Source organism: Schistocerca americana, chromosome 10 (assembly GCF_021461395.2).
Source record: "Schistocerca americana isolate TAMUIC-IGC-003095 chromosome 10, iqSchAmer2.1, whole genome shotgun sequence".
NCBI lineage: Eukaryota > Metazoa > Arthropoda > Insecta > Orthoptera > Acrididae > Schistocerca > Schistocerca americana.
In genome coordinates this window covers 81,156,718-81,178,462 of record NC_060128.1, presented here as the reverse complement: position 1 = coordinate 81,178,462, position 21,745 = coordinate 81,156,718, and the positions used below count along the sequence as shown (strand labels likewise).

Genomic DNA, 21,745 nt, shown 5'->3' with positions numbered 1-21,745 from the left:
TGATAAGAACACTGTGTAAATTTGATAGGCCTAAGCAAATATCATGAAGAAGCCTCATTAGGGAGCTAGGTATTCATACACTTATATGCTAGCCTGTATACTGCCTAGTGGCAATTAATAAGATGACTTAATTTAACATGAAATGTGCAATTCAAACCAGAGCACTGTACAGTCCAAAATAAAATTGCCATCTACACATTTTACTTAATGTATGTCAAAACACCAACAAAGAGTATATTTTTCATTTCTTTACTGAATTTTCGTTTTTGTGTGAAGTGAAATTAAGTTGTACAGAACATGATACATAAAAATCAGTTTATTTGTGCCTTTTTAAGGGCTTTGAACTTGATGTGTCAGCGACTCTTCAAGTTATTTATATGTACCGTGTTCAGTTTCATGGTACCAGATCTGAACAATTTTCTCAGTTACCTCTGTTGTATACATGGAAGAACCCTGGAGATACTAAAAGGTATCGGATAGATTATATAATGGTAAGACAGAGATTTAGGAACCAGGTTTTAAATTGTAAGACATTTCCAGAGGCAGATGTGGACTCTGACCACAATCTATTGGTTATGACCTGTAGATTAAAACTGAAGAAACTGCAAAAAGGTGGGAACCTAAGGAGATGGGACCTGGATAAACTGAAAGAACCAGAGGTTGTACAGAGTTTCAGGGAGAGCATAAGGGAACAATTGACAGGAATGGGGGAAAGAAATACAGTAGAAGAAGAATGGGTAGCTTTGAGGGGTGAAATTGTGAAGGCAGCAGAGGATCAAGTAGGTAAAAAGACGAGGGCTAGTAGAAATCCTTGGGTAACAGAAGAAATATTGAATTTAATTGATGAAAGGAGAAAATATAAAAATGCAGTAAATGAAGCAGGCAAAAAGGAATACAAACGTCTCAAAAACAAGATCGACAGGAAGTGCATAACGGCTAAGCAGGGATGGCTACTGGAGAAATGTAAGGATGTAGAGGCTTATCTCACTAGGGGTAAGATAGATACTGCCTACAGGAAAATTAAAGAGACCTTTGGAGATAAGAGAACCACTTGTATGAACATCAAGAGCTCGGATGGAAACCCAGTTCTAAGCAAAGAAGGGAAAGCAGAAAGGTGGAAGGAGTATATAGAGGGTTTATACTAGGGCGATGTACTTGAGGACAATATTATGGAAATGGAAGAGGATGTAGATGAAGATGAAATGGGAGATACGATACTGTGTGAAGAGTTTGACAGAGCACTGAAAGACCTGAGTCGAAACAAGGCCCCCAGTGTAGACAACATTCCATTGGAACTACTGACGGCCTTTGGAGAGCCAGTCCTGACAAAACTCTACAATCCGGTGAGCAAGATGTATGAGACAGGCGAAATACCCTCAGACTTCAAGAAGAATATAATAATTCCAATCCTAAAGAAAGCAGGTGTTGACAGATGTGAAAATTACCGAACAATCAGTTTAATAAGCCACAGCTGCAAAATACTAACACGAATTCTTTACAGACGAATGGAAAAACTAGTAGAAGCCGATCTCGGGGAAGATCAGTTTGGATTCCGTAGAAATACTGGAACACGTGAGGCAATACTGACCTTACGACTTATCTTAGAAGAAAGATTAAGGAAAGGCAAACCTACATTTCTAGCATTTGTAGACTTAGAGAAAGCTTTTGACAATGTTGACTGGAATACTCTCTTTCAAATTCTAAAGGTGGCAGGGGTAAAATACAGGGAGCGAAAGGCTATTTACAATTTGTACAGAAACCAGATGGCAGTTATAAGAGTGGAGGGACATGAAAGGGAAGCAGTTGTTGGGAAGGGAGTAAGACAGGATTGTAGCCTCTCCCCGATGTTATTCAATCTGTATATTGAGCAAGCAGTAAAGGAAACAAAAGAAAAATTCGGAGTAGGTATTAAAATCCATGGAGAAGAAATAAAACTTTGAGATTCGCCGATGACATTGTAATTCTGTCGGAGACAGCAAAGGACTTGGAAGAGCAGTTGAATGGCATGGATAGCGTCTTGAAAGGAGGATGTAAGATGAACATCAACAAAAGCAAAACGAGGATAATGGAATGTAGTCGAATTAAGTCGGGTGATGCTGAGGGAATTAGATTAGGAAATGAGACACTTAAAATAGTAAAGGAGTTTTGCTACTTGAGGAGCAAAATAACTGATGATGGTCGAAGTAGAAAGAATATAAAATGTAAACTGGCAATGGCAAGGAAAGCGTTTCTGAAGAAGAGAAATTTGTTAACATCAAGTATAGATTTAAGTGTCAGGAAGTCATTTCTGAAAGTATTTGTATGGAGTGTAGCCATGTATGGAAGTGAAACATGGACGATAAATAGTTTGTACAAGAAGAGAATAGAAGCTTTCGAAATGTGGTGCTACAGAAGAATGCTGAAGATTAGATGGGTAGTTCACATAACTAATGAGGAAGTATTGAATAGGATTGGGGAGAAGAGAAGATTGTGGCACAACTTGACCAGAAGAATGGATCGGTTGGTAGGACATGATCTGAGACATAAAGGGATCACCAATTTAGTATTGGAGGGCAGCATGGAGAGTAAAAATCGTAGAGGGAGACCAAGAGATGAATACACTAAGCAGATTCAGAAGGATGTAGGCTGCAGTAGGTAGGTAGGAGATGAAGAAGCTTGCACAGGGTAGAGTAGCATGGAGAGCTGCATCAAACCAGTCTCAGGACTGAAGACCACAACAACAACCACCTCTGTTCTACTGGTACAACAATATTTACATAATTTTTTAGTCATAATTACCCGTAAATTCTCAATATGATTCATGTGTGGAGAATTTGGGAGCCACTGACCGGTACCCAGGCCTGCACAATACTCCTGGACAACACTAGCGCAGTGACTGCTAGCAATGTCATCTTGGAAAATGAATGACTGAAAATTTTAGCCACTGAAATGATCCCTTGCAGTATTTAATAACTTATTTTGAAAGACATTACAGTATTTTAATCTTGTAATTGAATCTGCAAAAACATTAATTCTTGTCACTCCTTTAGAACACATTGCTCCCCACCGCATTACACTTTCACTAAACTTATTCGTTTCGATGAAAGAATCTTTCTTCAGTTCCTCTCCTGGCTCCATCTGCAGTTTCAAACTGCTGTCACTGCCATCCGTATGAAATCTCTTCTCATCCGAAAAAATCACCCTCTTCTAATCCTTGGATGTCCAGTGTTGAAGCTGACTGGAAAACCTTTTTCTTTCTTCAGCAAGCTTTTTTTTTTGGGGGGGGGGGGGGGATTTCTTTGCAGTTTTTTTATTCATAAGGTTGAGATCAAAAAGACATCTTAAAACTGTTTGATGAGTTGTTGGGATCCCAAATTTCTGCACAATCTGAAAGCAATGTGCATTGAACTCACTGTTCTATCATGCTTTGCTGCCATTTTCGAACATTGGAAGCTACAGGATGAAGTAATGACAATATTATGTAAAGGATAGTTGCTACTCACCATTTAGCAGAGATGCTGAGTCACAGATAGGCGCAACAAAAAGACTCAAACAAAGTTTTTGGTCAGACAGGCCATCATCAGAAGAGGCAGCAAGCACGCACACACAGTCACACAAATGCAAGCACCAACACAACTGACTCACACATGACCACAGTCTCTGGCTGCCAAGCCCACACTGTTGTAATTTTCTGTGACATGGCAAATGTGGGACTGCAGATTCTCTTCTGACCACATTTATACTACAAACTTTCCAGTTTGAGCTTGTTTCTTCAATACGTTTTCCACAATTTTGTGATCAATTGATAATTTTCTAGCAACTTCCTGTTCCCAGAGTCCTTCAACTTTGAGTCCTAAAATCATCCCTTGTTTCCATGGAGAAATGTCTTCCCTGTTTCCCATAATCCATAAAATCAAATATTTGTATACTTAAGCATGGAAAGACAAAGTTACTGTTATTTATGCTATTATAGCATAATAAGTGAATATAAAAACTGTCTGGATACTTATCATATTATTTTTTCTCACAATTCTTCATAAAATGTACACGATTCTCCGTAGCAAACAACAGCTAACACAAAAGTGGAGGAAAGAAAAACAAGAGACATGTGGTTGAATATAATGAAGCTATAGACGTGTGGTTTAGTGTATTGAAACTTCCAAATATTTAAGTGTTATCTAGTACCAGTATTGTAACCAACTGATATGTATTTCATTTCAATCTTTGTCATATCAAATAAAAAACTGCCATTTTTATGGTTGTGTCCTGTACAGTATCAGTAATTACCCAAACATTAACTGGCATGAACAGAGACCACTTCAGAAGTTCGTAAATACACTGAGCTAAAGCAGTTGGCATCAAAGTTCAAGTGCTGAAGGAAGAAAGGTGATAATTAATTAATGAATTTTATGTTAGCTAAAATGGTCACATAATGGAAACTCTAGGTTGGAATATCAATGAGTAATGAAAAGATAGATTGCTACTCACTGTAAGAATGACATGTTGACTTGCCGATAGGCACAACAAGAAGATACTTAACACGGTATCCTCCGGCCAAAGCTTTCTTTGGGCTGGAATCCAATTTGCTGGAGACGGCGGTTGTGTGTATGTGTGTGTGTGTGTGTGTGTGTGTGTGTGTGTGTGTGTGTGTTGTCTACTTTAGAAGGAGGTTTATTGGCTGTAAGCTTGCGTGTTTAGTAGACAGGCGTGCAGCTGAACATCTCAAAATGGTTGAGTAGCAATCTATCCTTTTCATGATATTGTGTCAATAAGTCTGAGTAGATGAGCACTAGTCATAAACTATTGTTAGTACACTTTGTGTAAATATCTTGCAGTGGCTGCCTTGGCCTGTTAGCACACACTGATTAACCAAAACATTGTGACCACCTGCTCGATAGCATGTCGCCCCACCTGCACGTGATGGACTCGATAAGTCCTCAGTATGTTTTCAGGAGTACATGAAACTCTGTGTCTTTGCACAAGTCGTGTAATTCCCGTTAATTATGGGTGATTGGTTTTTGGGTACGGAACTGACACCACATAGTGTCAAAGTTATGTTCCATGTGGTTCAGATCAGTCAAGTTTGGTAGCAAAGACATCAGTGCGAGTTCACTGTCTTGCTTCACAGATCACTGTAGCCCAATTCTGGTGCTGTGAAATGGACAGTTATCTTCCTGATAGATGCCACAACTGTCACGATGACTTTCATTACTATCAGGTTGCATTGAAGCCCAGGTGAATTGTCCTCACAGCAATATAAAGCCCCCATCGGCCTGATCTGTGGCACGGTGCACCTTCCGAGCAGCCTGTTGCATAGATAACAGCGTAGCTGGATGCGACCGTGATCTGGTGTAACAAGAAATGAGTTTCATCCCATCAGGTGACACATTTCCATTGATCCACGGCCTAATCTCTATGATCCCGTGGTCACTGCAATCATAACTTGCGATTGTGTTGGTCACTTGCTGAGGATCCTCGTGTCCAACAATATGCTTTGAATGGTGTGTTCCAAAGAACTTGCCTGCACCAGCATTGTACTCTATTGTGGGGGCTGCCACAGAACACCTTTAATGCTTAACAGACTGGGCAAGCCTCTGACTTCCATATTCTATGAGGTGTGATCAAAACATACAATGAAATAATTTTTTTTAGTGGTAGCTGCTGATGCTACAACCATTTGATGTGATTTGTGCAATAGCCTGTTCCGTTGAGACAGGTTGGAATGTATTCTGACTTGTTAGTCAGCATCCAGAGACGCTAGAGTGAGGTTGTGTCTAGCATGTCTGCTGCACAGGGTGGACCTTGGATAATGCGTAAACAGTAAGTTCTGTTTAAAGTTGCAAAAAAGTGCCAAAGAAACTCGTGCTGTGGTGAAATTGGTGTATAGCGATAAGACTGCTTGCTGCTTACAAGTGGTATGAGAAATTAAAAAACGGGAACGAGTTGATAGAAGATGAGCAATGCTCGGGACATGTATTACCCTGGAGGGGGGAGAGAGGGGGAGGGGGGGGGGGGGGTAGCTACTCAAGAGCTTACCGAAGAACTTTGCATTTCATGTGGGTCTGTGCACAGCATTTTAAATGATAATTTGCAAATGAGCTAAGTGAGGGCAAAATTAGTTCCCCAACTTTTAAATGTTGAACGAAAGGAAGATCATCTGTCAGTTTGCAGGGACTTGAAAGATTGTCTTCATTCAGATCTGGACTTCCTGTCCAGAATTGTAACTGAAGATGAAACTAGGGTCTATTGATGTGACTACAAGACCAAAATTCGAAGTTCCTAATGGAAAACCAGTGAATCTTCCCACCCTAAAATGGCGCATCAATCAAAATTAAGTGTCAAAAGTTGTGCTCAATTATAATAATAATAATAATAATAATAATAATAATAATAACGATTGTTCCCCTTTAGGAGAACGATTGAACTTGAATTCATAATTTCATCTTCGGATGTTTTTCTTCTTTGCTTCCCAAAACCTCCTCATCCTCTCAGAATGCTCCTTCTTCCATTCCTCTGTCCATTTTTTACCAGGCTGACGCAATGTTCTTTCCCCAAACTTCACACTTGTGATTTTATGCCGGCACTTGGTGCGATCTTCGAGATTTTTTATGTTGATCTGCTGTAGATCCCTCTGGACTTCTTTCAGCTATTCTGTGCCACATTTACTCCTTGTTATAATATTGAATAATTTCTTTGCTGTTCAGGAGTCTTCCATCCTGTAGATGTGTGTATAAAATTTGGCTCGGCGCTTTCTGATTTCATCTGTTACTATGTTGATCTTTCTATAGAGTTCGTTTTGTGGTCTCTTCATCCAAATGCCATTTTTGTTGATTGGACCGTAAATCTTCCTGAGAATTTTTCTTTCCTGCTTTTCTATTTCCTTAATTTTTGAATGACCATCAATCACCATTGTTTCAGCTGCATAGATTGCTTCTGGAAGAATCACTGTTGTATAGTGCCTTAATTTGGTGTCTGTCGAAATGCACTTGTTGTAATGCGTCCGTGTTAGCTTGTAGGCCTTCTGGAGCTTGGTGATTCTTTGTTCATTGGCAACTCGGTTTAATCCTGAGGACTGTATAGTTTCACCGAGGTATTTAAAATGGCAGACTTGTGCAGTTTTACCATATTTTGTTATTAAAGGGGATTTATTTTCTGGCTGCCTTTCCATATATTGGGTTTTGTCATAAGATATCTGTAGTCCGGTTTTTTGTGAAATTTCATGTAGTTTTTCCACTGCGTGAATTGCTTCTGTTCTGTTATTGGTGATAATTGCAATATCGTCAGCGAAAGCAAGGCACTTGACTTTAATTCGGTTCTCTTTCTTGATACCAATTTGGATACCCTTTACGTGAGGTTCCCATTCCCTGATTATCTTTTCTAGAACAGTATTGAAAAGGATTGGGGATAGTCCGTCCCCCTGTCGGACTCCAGATTTGATTTCGAAGAGTTCTGATACTTCGCCCATGAATTTCACTTTGGCCGTTGTTCCTGTAAGTGTCTGTTCTGTGATTTTTGTTCTGTGATTTTTCATGTCTTTCGGTCGATCCCAAATTCTTCCATGATTTTAAACAGGGTTCCACGGTCCACTGAATCATATGCTTTCCTGAAGTCGATGAATGTAACTACTGTGTTTCTGCATTTCCTCATTTGTAATATTGTCTTTAAGCACCAGATCTGTTCCGCACATGAGCGTCCTTTTCTGAATCCGGCCTGGTATTCACCAATTAGTGTATCTGCTTGGGATTCTATCCTGTTTAAAAGCACTTTGGAAAGGATTTTGTAAGCGACTGGGAGCAGGGAAATTCCTCTGTAATTGTTCATGTCTGTCTTGTCGCCCTTTTTGTGTAGCGGGTGAATTAGAGCGCATTTCCAGTCCTCTGGTATCTGCTCCGTTATCCATATGTCTGACATTATATGGTGTAATTTCTGCATAAGTATAGGATAGTTTAGTTTCCAGAACTCAGCAATGATCCCATCTTCTCCTGGTGCTTTGTTATTTTTCAACTGCTTGACTATCTCCATAATTTCTTCAAGATCCGGGGCATGTGAGTCTGGGTGTGTGAATACTGGAGAAGAGAAGACAAGTTTTTCTTGGGGTGGTTCGCAGTTGAGGAGGGAACTGAAATATTGGGCTAAGATTTTGCAGTTATTTTTCGTGTTGGTTCCCAAAGAGCCATCGGGTTTTTTGAAGCACAAGCTAGGCGCTTGGTATCCCTGTAAGTTTTCTCTGAAAGTGTTATAAAAATTTCTTGTATTATTTTTGATGAAATCCTGCTGGATTTCAGAGAGTCTGTTGTTGTCATATCCCCGTTTTTCTTTTCTAATTATTTTTTAGGTCTGTTTTTGAGTTTTAAGAAAGTTCTCCCAGTTTTCTTCAGTTTTGTGACTGCTAAATTTTTTCCATGCAGTTATTCGGTTGTCGACTGCCTCATCACAGGTTGCATTCCACCAGCGATGTTTCCTGTTGCGAGGGGGTTGTCCTAATTTGAGGGCTTCCTGAATTTTCTCTGTTAGTTTCTTCCAGTCTGTTGATTTTCCTGATTAATTTGCATGATGATTTTTTTCTTTGTTGAGTTGCAGATATTCCGGAGCTGGTTTGGTACTTTTGGGTGGCCTTTTTAGCATTCTGTTGGGTTGGAATTTTGTTTTTATTTGGAGAAGATGATGATCTGATTCAAAGACACCTTTGCGGGTTCTGATGTTTTGAATTTCTTTTATGTTTTCTTTGGAAATTGCGACATGGTCTATTTGGTATTCACCCTGTCTAAGACTGGGTGATCTCCATGTGGTTAATTTATGTGCAGGTTTTTGAAACTGGGTACTCATTATTTTAAGTCCAACGTTTCTGCAGAAGTCGATTAGTTTTTCACCATTCTTGTTGGTACGTTTGTGTTTGGTGTGGGGTCCAGTGGTATCTTTGAATTTTTTTTCCTTCCCTAATTGTGCGTTAAAATCGCCTACTAAGATTTTCACATGGTGCCTAGGTACTTTATTTGTTGTTTCTTGTAGTGTTTCCCAGAAATTGTCCACTGTTTCAGGGTAGATTTTATTGTGATGATTTGTGGGGGTGTGCACGTTGATCAGAGTGTATGCTTTATTAGCTGATTTTACTGATAACAGGGAGACTCTTTCATTGGGAGACGTGAAGTCAGTAACTGAGTCGAGTACGGAAGTGTGTACAGCGAATCATATTCCGAAAAGTGGTAGTTTGTCTCTTACTTTTATGGCAGGTTATTATTATTATTATTATTTCTTTCTTGTCTCAGACGTTATGTCTGGTTAAAAATGGAAGGTGACGCGGACCTTGATCAAGCGTGACTTCCTTTTAACTGTACGGTATATGTTACATTGCATTTAGGAACTTTTGGGTAATTGAACAAGTGTCAATAATTACAGATTTCTGTAGTTGTATATATAAGTTTGGATGTAGCTGTATTGCATTGATGTACTGGTGGATATTGTGTGGTATGACTCCTGTAGTTGATAGTATAATTGGTATAATTTCAACTTTATCCTGATGCCACATGTCCTTGACTTCCTCAGCCAGTTGGATGTATTTTTCAATTTTTTTTTCCCTGTTTTCTTTTGTATATTTGTTGTATTGGGTATTATTATCATTATCTTCACTTTCTCAGACGTTAAGTCCGGTTAAAAATGGAGTGACGCGGACCTTGATCAAGCGTCACTTCCTTTTAACTGTACGGTATGTGTTATATTGCATTTAGGAACTTTTGGGTAATTGAACATGTATCAATAATTACGGATTTCTGTAGTTGTATATATATGTTTGGATGTAGCTGTATTGCATTGATGTACTGGTGGATATTGTGTGGTATGACTCCTGTAGTTGATAGTATAATTGGTATGATGTCAACTTTATCCTGATGCCACATGTCTTTGACTTCCTCAGCCAGTTGGATGTATTTTTCAATTTTTTCTCCTGTTTTCTTTTGTATATTTGTTGTATTGGGTATGGATATTTCATTAGTTGTGTTAATTTCTTCTTTTTATTGGTGAGTATGATGTCAGGTTTGTTATGTGGCGTTGTTTTATCTGTTATAATGGTTCTGTTCCAGTATAATTTGTATTCATCATTCTCCAGTATATTTTGTGGTGTATACTTGTATGTAGGAACGTGTTGTTTTAAAAGTTTATGTTGTAAGGCAAGCTGTTGATGTATTATTTTTGCGACATTGTCATGTCTTCTGGGGTATTCTGTATTTGCTAGTATTGTACATCCACTTGTGATGTGATCTACTGTTTCTATTTGTTGTTTACAAAGTCTGCATTTATCCGTTGTGGTATTGGGATCTTTAATAATATGCTTGCTGTAATACCTGGTGTTTATTGTTCGATCCTGTATTGCAATCATGAATCCTTCTGTCTCACTGTATATATTGCCTTTTCTTAGCCATGTGTTGGATGCGTCTTGATCGATGTGTGGCTGTGTTAGATGATACGGGTGCTTGCCATGAAGTGTTTTCTTTTTCCAATTTACTTTCTTCGTATCTGTTGATGTTATGTGATCTAAAGGGTTGTAGAAGTGGTTATGAAATTGCAGTGGTGTAGCCGATGTATTTATATGAGTGATTGCCTTGTGTATTTTGCTTGTTTATGCTCGTTCTAGAAAGAATTTTCTTAAATTGTCTACCTGTCCATAATGTAGGTTTTTTATGTCGATAAATCCCCTTCCTCCTTCCTTTCTGCTTAATGTGAATCTTTCTGTTGCTGAATGTATGTGATGTATTCTATATTTGTGGCATTGTGATCATGTAAGTGTATTGAGTGCTTCTAGGTCTGTGTTACTCCATTTCACTACTCCAAATGAGTAGGTCAATATTGGTATGGCATAAGTATTTATAGCGTTTGTCTTGTTTCTTGCTGTCAATTCTGTTTTCAGTATTTTTGTTAGTCTTTGTCTATATTTTTCTTTTAGTTCTTCTTTAATATTTGTATTATCTATTCCTATTTTTTGTCTGTGTCCTAGATATTTATAGGCATCCGTTTTTTCCATCGCTTCTATGCAGTCGCTGTGGTTATCCAATATGTAATCTTCTTGTTTAGTGTGTTTTCCCTTGACTATGCTATTTTTCTTACATTTGTCTGTTCCAAAAGCCATACTTATATCATTGCTGAATCCTTCTGTTATCTTTAGTAATTGGTTGAGTTGTTGATTTGTTGCTGCCAGTAGTTTTAGATCATCCATGTATAGCAAATGTGTGATTTTGTGTGGGTATGTTCCAGTAATATTGTATCCATAATTTGTATTATTTAGCATGTTGGATAGTGGGTTCAGAGCAAGGCAGAACCAGAAAGGACTTAATGAGTCTCCTTGGTATATTCCACGCTTAATCTGTATTGGCTGTGATGTGATATTATTTGAATTTGTTTGGATATTAAGTGTGGTTTTCCAATTTTTCGTTACTATGTTTAGGAACTGTATCAATTTACGATCTACTTTGTATATTTCCAATATTTGTAGTAACCATGAGTGGGGTACACTATCAAAAGCTTTTTGGTAATCAATGTATGCGTAGTGTAGCGACCTTTGTTTAGTTTTAGCTTGATATGTCACCTCTGCATCTATTATCAGTTACTCTTTACATCCTCGTGCTCCTTTGCAACAGCCTTTTTGTTCTTCATTTATAATTTTGTTCTGTGTTGTATGTGTCATTAATTTCTGTTTAATGACTGAAGTTAATATTTTGTATATTGTTGGTAGGCATGTTATGGGGCGATATTTAGCTGGGTTCGCTGTGTCTGCTTGATCTTTAGGTTTCAGATATGTTATTCCGTGTGTAAGTGTATCAGGGAATGTGTATGGGTCTGCAATGTAACTGTTAAATAATTTAGTTAGATGTGAATGTGTTGAGGTGAACTTCTTTAACCATAAATTTGCTATTTTATCATTTCCAGGGGCTTTCCAATTGTGAGTAGAATTAATTGCTTGGGTGACTTCATGTTGCAAAATTATCACTTCAGGCATTTGTGGTATCATCTTGTATGTGTCTGTTTCTGCTTGTATCCACCGTGCATGACTGTTATGTTGTACCGGGTTTGACCATATGTTGCTCCAGAAGTGTTCCATGTCTGTTATGTTTGGTGGATTGTCTATTTTAATGTGTGTGTTATCTATTGTCTGGTAAAATTTCTTTTGGTTTGTGTTGAATGTTTGGTTTTGTTTCCTTCTATTTTCACTTTTTTTGTATCTACTGAGTCGTTTGGCTAATGCTTGTAATTTCTGCTTCTTTTCGTCTAATTGCTCTGTCGCTTCTTGTTGTGAGATTTTACCTAACCTTTTTCGTTTTTTTTTCCGAGATTTCATTTCTTATAAATTGTGTTAGCTGTCCGATGTCTTTTCTCAGTTTTTCTATTTTGATCTGTAGCCTGTGTTGCCATGCTGGTTTTGTGGGTTTCTTCTGTGTGTTGGTTGGTTCTGATCTCTGCCTAGTGTGTATATTTAGTGTAGTGAGTGCTCCTATATAAACCAGTAGTTGTAACTCTTCCATAGTTGTGTTTTCATTTATTTTGTTGTGTATGATTGTGTTGATAGTTTTTATTGTTGTTTCGACTTGTGGGTTATTTGGTGGTCTATGCAAGAATGGTCTAATTTCTGTATTTGTGTCTTTGTATTCTATATATGTTAGCTCAAATTTTTCTTCTATATCTGACATCTGTGTCGCTTCGTGTTCTATTTGTGCTTGTTCTGGTGGCTGTCTTAAGATTTCGTTTTCCTCTGATTGTTTAATTGGTGCGTGTTGTTCTTTGTTTGTTTGCTCTGGGATGTTTGAGTCCATTACTGTATTTTCTTCTTCTTCTGATTGCACATTATTTTGTTCCAGTATTTGTTGTACTTGTTGTTTGATGTTTTCTAATTCTGACTGGGGTATCCTGTTATTTTTTATTATTACAGGGATCTGATCAGCTAGTCGTTGTTCTGTTAAAAATTTTAATTCTGGGTATCTGTTAATAAATGTTGTGTATACTTGTGATCTGTATCCAGTTGTGTTGGTTCCTAGGTTTGTTGCTTGGTAATAACAGAACATGAGGTGTCGATTAACTTCATCTGACCATCTCATCCTCTGTCTTTGTTTTCCTTCTAGGGTGGTTGCAGGAAGCATATCCTGCAAAACACCTCTATTTGGATTTAAATCATTTTCCAGTTGGCTAGCAGTGTCGTTAACATTGTGGGCGGGCATAGGGTTCAAGCGTCGTCCCCGACCATGACGGCGCTTGTCCGAGGCTTCTTTAGTTCTGTTCTGAACCAACTAATCACACTAAAAGGGGGGTTAGCCCTATTAGTGGTTTGTTCTTTTCGTCGCCTTTTACGACTGGCAGAACATACCGGAGGCCTATTCTTTTCCCGGGCCTCCACGGGGATTATTATTATTATTATTATTATTATTTCCCCTCGGCATTGGGGACATAGTGCGATCAGCATTTGTTCTGAGGGGACCATCTGTAAATGCCGAAATTTAGAAAGCTCTTCTGCAACATTTGCGAAATGATGTACAAAGAGAGAGCTAGACCAGATAAATGGGCCAATGGCTTCTTTCTTCATCATGATGATGAGTCCTGTCACAACTCGCTTTTGATTCATGAATTATTTGTCAGAAACAGTATTCCTGTGTATCCACACCCACCTTACCCATCAAATATAGCACCATGAGACTTCTGGCTCTTCCCAAAAATTATAACCATACATTAAGGGAAGATGTTTTGACACCATTTCTGACATTGAGAGGGTCATGACAGATTAGCTGAATGCCCCTCCAAAAGATGCCTTACAGAAATGCTTCCAGTCATGGATTCAACCTTAGGATAAGTGCATGTTCGCCAAGGACAGTACTTTGAAGGAGATTAAATCATGTGCCATGTAAGCTTATTCCATGTTTCTAATAAAATTATTCTCCATATATTTTCATCACACCACCTACTTTTCTCACCACTTCACGTACCCGCAGTGCCAGCAGATAGCATTCAGTCTTGCACCGGGATATGGTCTCATTGTTTTGGCTTATCAATTTACACCTTCACTTGATTCACATTTCTTTCATGGTGGGATTCATGGAACATGATGTGTGAATGAATTAATAAATGAAGAGGAATAGCGTACTGTTGCAAACCACCCTTAGGTTTGAATGCTATAGACAGTTCTACTGTTTGAAATTTCTCTACCATCATGCTAACATTGTTGCTCTATTTTCAGTGCCAATTGCCATGAATTGAATTGAAAGCACACAGTAAGCAGTAGTTATGTCGCTCAGACCGACGCAAGTTAATTTTGATGAGACGTGGGCCGGCCTCTCGAAGACGGTGCAGGCCGTGCTGACGCTCCGGCCCGTGGCCCGGGCAGAATGGAACGGCCGCTTCTCTGACGTGTACAGTCTGTGTGTTGCTCAGCCTGAACCACTCGCCGATCGGCTCTATAGGGAACTGAAGGAGCTGTTGCAGAAACATGTCTCTGCACTGAGGCGTAAGTTGGCGAAACTTCCTGATAGAGAGCTGTTGCAACAGTACCACCAGGTTTGTCTCATTTTTCCTGTAGAAATTAGAGTGTTTCCTGTTGCATGCTTGTTGTTACACATTTTGATACCTTTTGAGTGTAGGAATTTGTAAGACAAAGCCTGAAACAGAAAGGGGGAGCTTACACTGAATAATAAAACTTTAAAGACATAATTGCTATTCAGTACTTAGCTTGGGGAGACGATATTCTTAGCACTGCTTGACACAGAAGAGTACAAGAAACTATTTTAATTAACGGGATTATTAGTTTTTTCTTCAAGCAGGAAATGGGGTATATTCCTTCGATGAAGAATAAACTAATAGTGTCAAAATATCGGATGGTTTCCATTATTTATATGTTGTACTGGCCAGGAAGTCAGTTTCATAATTTAAAAATACGTAGCAGTGTAGCCACATGTATTTAATTGTTTTAGCGTAAGTGTGGTATAAACAGAGAGAAAGAGCACAAAAGGGAGAAAATGTATTTGTAAGGAAATACATTGAATTTGATCTGCAAATGTCATTTTAATCTTCACAGATTCAGGAAAAGACATGATTTGTGTTAACAGGTTTGACTAATGGCTTGAACAACCATAAGGTGTGTGTGTGTGTGTGTGTGTGTGTGTGTGTGTGTGTGGACCGGAGGGGGTGGGGGGGCAGATTTACCGTTATCACAAGATCTCTCCAAAATAAATTAGAATATTAGTGCACACCTGTCATCACATGGAAGTAAACAAGAAATTTGTGGAGTCATTTATTTAGAATGTTTATATTGTTATGAAAGATGAACTCGTGGAAAATGGGACAGGAACAAATTAGAAGCAGTAGAGATATGGATATGGTGAAAAGTCAGGCAAATATGATGGATTGTAAGAAAATGAAGAAAGCAAGTACTAAATATACTACAATAACCACTAAATTGAAAAAAATATTAATTCGACTCTGGCTCTGAGCACTATGGGACTTAACATCTATGGTCATCAGTCCCCTAGAACTTAGAACTACTTAAACCTAACGAACCTAAGGACAGCACACAACACCCAGCCATCACGAGGCAGAGAAAATCCCTGACCCCACCGGGAATCGAACCCGGGAACCCGGGCGTGGGAAGCGAGAACGCTACTGCACGACCACGAGATGCGGGCATATTAATTCGCAAAAAATCATAAAATAGTGCACCATTCTGCAATAACATCAACCATAATTACACGTTAATTTTTTGATCCTGTTGTATGGAAATGCAATGATACAGTTTCAGAGATTAACTGATCTTGTACAGATATGATTTGTTTTATATACATGGTTCAGGGATTCGGGACTGGAGCAGATTTGTTTGCCACGAAGACCTAGGCTGTAGGGAAGGGACCGTTTGATATGGAATGGGTGGCAGCTATCATACTGGAGGTACTGTTACTTGTTGGTGAGTTTGATGTGGGCGGATGTGTGAAACTGGCCATTGGACAGATGGAGGTCAACGTCGAGTAAAGTGGCATGGGATTTGGAGTAGGACCAGGTGAATCTGATGGAACCAAAGGAGTTGAGGTTGGAGAGGAAATTCTGGAGTTCTAACTTTGGGTTGGCTGGCCTGAGTAACCAAGAAGGCTTCCTCTAAGCGACCCATAAATAGGTTAGCGTACGAGGGGGCCATCCTGGTACCCATGGCTGTTCCCTTTAATTGTTGGTATGTCTGGCCTTCGAAAGTGAAGAAGTTGTGATTTAGGATGAAGCTGGCTGACGATGGATCGGTCAGCCTTCAGATCACGGATAGCCTGGTCTTCAGCTGTGGTGATGTTGGGAGTAGGATTAAGGTTTTTCAAGGAGGATTGAGAGGCAAGGCTGGAAAATTTGGAGAGGGTGATTTTGAGGAAGACGAGGTGGGTCCCGCTGTGATGGAGGACGTAACTGTTCCAGGCAGGGTTCAATTTGGATAGTGTCTTGGGGACTTGGATCATTAGGAGTAGGATCAGGATTATTTTTCTTCGTGGCAAAGTGATATTTCCAGCAGAGAGTATGAGTGTAGGACAGTAAATCTTTGACGAGGGCTGTTTGGTTGAATCTGGTAGTAGGGCTGAAGGTAAGGTCTTCGGATAGGACAGAGGTTTCAGATTGGAAGAGAGGTTTGGAGGAAAGGTTAACTACTGAATTGGGGTGTTGTGGTTCCAGATAGTGTTGATTAGAATTTTGAGGTTTTGGGGGGAGTGGAGCTGGAAGTGGGAGATTGAGTAGATGGGAGAGACTGGGTCTGTGTGCAATGAGAGGAGGTTGAGGTTTGCTGGAAAGGTTGTGGAGAGTGAGTGAGTTGCCTTTCCGGAGGTGGGAAACCAGGAGATTGGTTAGTTTTTTGAGGTGGAGGGTAACATGCTGTTCTAATTTGTGGTTGGCCTGTAGGAAGATGCTCTGAACAGCCAGTGTGGATGTGGGAGAGGAAAGATTGAGGACTTTTATTAAGGGTAGGAGTTGACGGGTGTGTTCATTGGCTGAGTTGATGTGTAGGTGATGGATTAGGTGGGTGAGGGCTGTGGATTGTTCAGTTTGGAACTGGTATAAGGACTGATGGAAAGATGGGTTACAGCCAGAGATGGGAACTTTTAAGTGTGAGGCCTTTGGGGGTAATGCCAAATGTCAGACTAGCCTGAGTAAATAAAATATGGGAGCGTAATCTGGCTAGGGCGAAGGCATGTTTGCGGAGGGAATGTAAATAAAACTTAATGGGGTTGTTGTGGGGATGTTGTGAGGGTGACATGGTATTAGAATGTGGAGAGTGTAACATGGGGCTCAAATGAAAATAAAAATAAAAGTATATATATGGGAATGTTGTGAGGGTGAAATGGTATTAGAATGTGGAAAGTGTAACATGGCGCTCAAATGAAAATAAAAATAAAAGTATATATATGGGGAGAGTGAACTAGAAAGCAACTGGAGATGTGGTGTGAAAAAAGTCGAAAAAGTGTTGGTTAAAGCTGAGCTATGTGGATCCTGTGGTGAACTTAGGTTGGTAAACAACGGTGTGCACATAGGTTAAAGGATAGAGAAATTTGGGGAAATTTCGAAAAAACTGGTTGTAGATGTATTAAAAGGAGTGGTTTGGTGGTGGCAGATTATGAAAATGAGGCAAACAATTGTCTGACAAAGAAATAATGATGTTAAAACCAGTGGGAAGCGGCTAAAAAATGATTGGTGATGTGGGAAAAACGGAAATGGAAGTATAGCGAAAGTTGTTAGAACTAGGCGAAATGGTTGTTTAATAAGTGAAAGAAACTGTTTGTGAACTGGGAACGGTGGATTTTATAGCAGTGGTAGTGTTGAAAGCGGAAAAAAAATTTTTTTTGGTTATGGTTTGGAAGTAAGATACGTATTATTGTATATATATATATATATATATATATATATATATATATATATATATATATAATAGAGGGAAACATTCCACGTGGGAAAAATTATATATAAAAACAAAGATGAGGTGACTTACCGAACGAAAGCGCTGGCAGGTCGATAGACACACAAACATACACACAAAATTCAAGCTTTCGCAACAAACTGTTGCCTCATCAGGAAAGAGAGAAGGAGAGGGAAAGACGAAAGGATGTGGGTTTTAAGGGAGAGGGTAAGGAGTCATTCCAATCCCAGGAGCGGAAAGACTTACCTTAGGGGGAAAAAAGGACGGGTATACACTCGCGCACACACACACATATCCATCCACACATATAAATATGTCTGCTTGTGTCTGTATATGTGTGGATGGGTATGTGTGTGTGTGCGCGAGTGTATACCCGTCCTTTTTTCCCCCTAAGGTAAGTCTTTCCGCTCCTGGGATTGGAATGACTTCTTACCCTCTCCCTTAAAACCCACATCCTTTCGTCTTTCCCTCTCCTTCTCTCTTTCCTGATGAGGCAACAGTTTGTTGCGAAAGCTTGAATGTTGTGTGTATGTTTGTGTTTGTTTGTTTGTGTGTCTATCGACCTGCCAGCGCTTTCGTTCAGTAAGTCACCTCATCATATATATATATATGGATAAAATTGTATTGTAGATTATGGTAAAAAGGAGAAGGTGAATACAAAGTGAAACTACTTGCACAAACAGAAAGAGAAAGTAAGATGACAGAAAAGATTTTGAAATGCAACAGTGACAATAACAAACGTAATTGTTGGGTTCAAATTAGTGACATGAATATAATAGAGGGAAACATTGCACGTGGGAAAAATATATCTAAAAACAAAGATTCTGTAACTTACCAAACAAAAGTGTTGGTATGTTGATAGAGACAATAACAAACACACACACACACACACACACACACACACACACGCACACAAATTTCAAGCTTTCACAACCCACGGTTGCTTCATCAGAAAAGAAGGAAGGAGAGGGAAAGACGGAAGGATGTGGGTTGTAAGGGATAGGGTAAGGAGTTATTCCAATCCCGGGAGCGGCAAGACTTACCTTGAGGGGAAAAACGGGCAGGTATACACGTGGCCCCCCCCCCCCCCCCCCACACACACACACCCATCCATCCACATATATACAGACACAAGCAGACATATGTGAAGGCAAAGAGTTTGGGCAGAGATGTCAGTCAAGGCGGAAGTACAGAGGCAAAGATGTTATTGAATGACAGGTGAGGTGGCTACTTGAAATTAGCAGAGGTTGAGGCCTGGTGGGTAACGGGAAGAGAGTATATATTGAAGGGCAAGTTCCTATCTCCGGAGTTCTGATAGGTTGGTGTCAGTGGGAAGTATCCAGATAACCTGGACGGTGTAACACTGTGCCAAGATGTGCTGGCCGTGCTCGAAGGCATGTTTAGCCACAGGGTGATCCTCATTACCAACAAACACTGTCTGTCTGTGTCCATTCATGCGAATGGACAGTTTGTTGCTGGTCATTCCCACATAGAACGCTTCACAGTGTAGGCAGGTCAGACTGAAGCAGTGCATGAAAATTTTTACAGAGACCAGAAATCGAACCCGGTCTCCTGCTTATTAGGGAGGTGCACTAGTTCCTAAACCATGTTGGCACAGTGGTTCGCACAACTGTACAGGTTATCCTGGTTCAGCTCCCTCCTGAATCCAAATTGCCACTGCCACATCAGTGTCCCTTAAATTCTCTCTTACACATGAACAGAATTGCTGGGGCTCCCCATGTTCTGGAATAGCACCTCAGCATCGAACGTAAATGGGGAATCCAGCTTGAGACCCAGATGCAACTACTTACACAAATGAAATGACACAGTTTCAGAGACTTTACTGCCCGCGGCAAATCTGTCCGTGTGTAAGGGGGAATTTAAAGTACACTGGAGCAGCAGTGAGAATTTGGATGAAATGACGCGTACAAATATGACTTTATATATCTAAAAACAAAAGATGATGTGACTTACCAAACGAAAGCGCTGGCACGTAGATACACACACATGTCTATCAACGTGCCAGCGCTTTCGTTTGGTAAGTCACATCATCTTTGTTTTTAGATATATTTTCCCATGTGGAATGTTTCCCTCTATTAATTCAAATATGACTTTATGTATATAGACTGAAGTGGAATATAAAAGCAATCTGTATGAGACAAGTAGAGTCTCTGAAATTGTGTCATTTCATTTGTAGAAGTATCTGCTCCTGGGTTTCAGGCGGGACCCCCATTTGGTATTTTACGGGCTGTAAGAGACACTTTTTTCTTCGAAAAATTGCCTAAAAAATTCAGGTGCTTCTTATACTCGAAATTTATGTAAAAATGTCCAGTGTTTGATTTAAAATACCTGCCAGTCTTAAAAATGGCCGTATATTCGAAACTACTGGAAACCTGTCTGTATCTGGCAACACTGGATTCAACTGGCAGCAACGGTGCACCGATGCAACAAACATGAGTTGCAGGGATTCACAGGCTTGCTAACACTGTCTCCTTCCCACCCTGCCATCACAAATATGTTACTCCGTGTAGCTTGTGATGTGTCATTGCAGTCTACATTGCCAGTGAACGTGCATTGACAGTGATATATGTTATTGGTTACAGTACAATAGTTTTATTAGTGGCTAGTTGGTATTCATATGATGCAGGCTATAATTTGAAAGTAACGGCAGAACAACATGGAAACAGAGCAGCAGAAAAAAACCATTCGTGATTCACAGACTAGTAAAGAACTTAAAAAAATGTGAAAGACTGTGCAAATAGAGGACTTAATGCAAAATGGCCAAAACTAGATGACATATTGCAATGGATTCAAGGGCACTGTCAAAATGTCTTCGGAATTAATGCAAAAATGATTCAAATGCATGCTTGTAAGTAAGCGCTACAGTGAAACATTACATACTTTAAGGGTGTAACTGGTTGGTGCTATAGGTTTATGAAGCATCACGGGCTTAGTATGTGAACCAAAACCAAAATATCTCGGAAAATGCCACAAGCGTATGAAGATAAAATATTATATTTCCATCACTTTATTATTCACCATCAAAAGAAGGCCAGTGTGGAACTCGGCCAAGTAGCGAATATGGACGAAACTTCTGACATTTGATGTGCCGAGTAACAAAACTATTGCCATGAAAGGTGCTAAAACTTTAACTATAAAAACAAGTGGACATTAAAAATACACTTCAGTGTTGCCCTTTCATGTTGTACTAAACTTAATCCAATGATCATTTTCAAGTGCAAAACAATGCCAAAACCATCTGAAGTACTGCCATGTGTTGCTGCGCACGTATGTGACAAGGTTTGGAAGGACGAGACTGGTATGAAATTATGTGTGAGATAAGGAAAGGTGCTTCATTGAAGAAGAGTTCTCTTCTTGCACTAGATGAGTTCAGTGGTCATTTGAAAAATTCTGTGAAAGAGAAATTGAGACAGGAAGATACAGAGTTTGCTTCACAACTGCAACCTTTTGATGTCCAGATAAATAAACCATTTGAAGTGTATTTGAGAGAGGAATGGAACAAATGGATGATGGATGAAAACCGACATTAATTCAAGCTGAAAGGAACTTTAAAATGACCTACAATAAAAAGAGTGCCAATGAGTACAACAGTTGTGGTCTAGAGTGAGAGAAGACATTATTATGAATGGTGGGCTCCATGTGCTTCCCAAGTCGTGCAGTGACCGTAAACCATAAAATTACCAAATCTGCAGCAACCAGTCGCAAAATCATGTTTTATTTATTCAGTTTTGCAAATCGATTTCAATTGATTAACAGCCATCATCCTTGCTTTCAACCAATATGTAATCAGGGCACTTTTGCATATTGATTTCAACTGATTAACAGCCATCATCGGTACTT

At 39.5% G+C, this 21,745-nt stretch overlaps 1 protein-coding gene across 1 annotated transcript in view; it reads left to right on the top strand.

Annotated features, from left to right (window-relative positions):
* Nucleotides 1-21,745, top strand: part of LOC124552486 (cullin-2-like) — a 155,310-nt gene that overhangs the window by 12,209 nt on the left and 121,356 nt on the right. The window contains exon 2 of the mRNA XM_047126766.1: nt 14,189-14,505. Within this exon, the coding sequence (XP_046982722.1) occupies nt 14,236-14,505 (270 nt within the window). The 5' untranslated portion in view covers nt 14,189-14,235. The remainder of the gene's footprint in view (nt 1-14,188; nt 14,506-21,745) is intronic.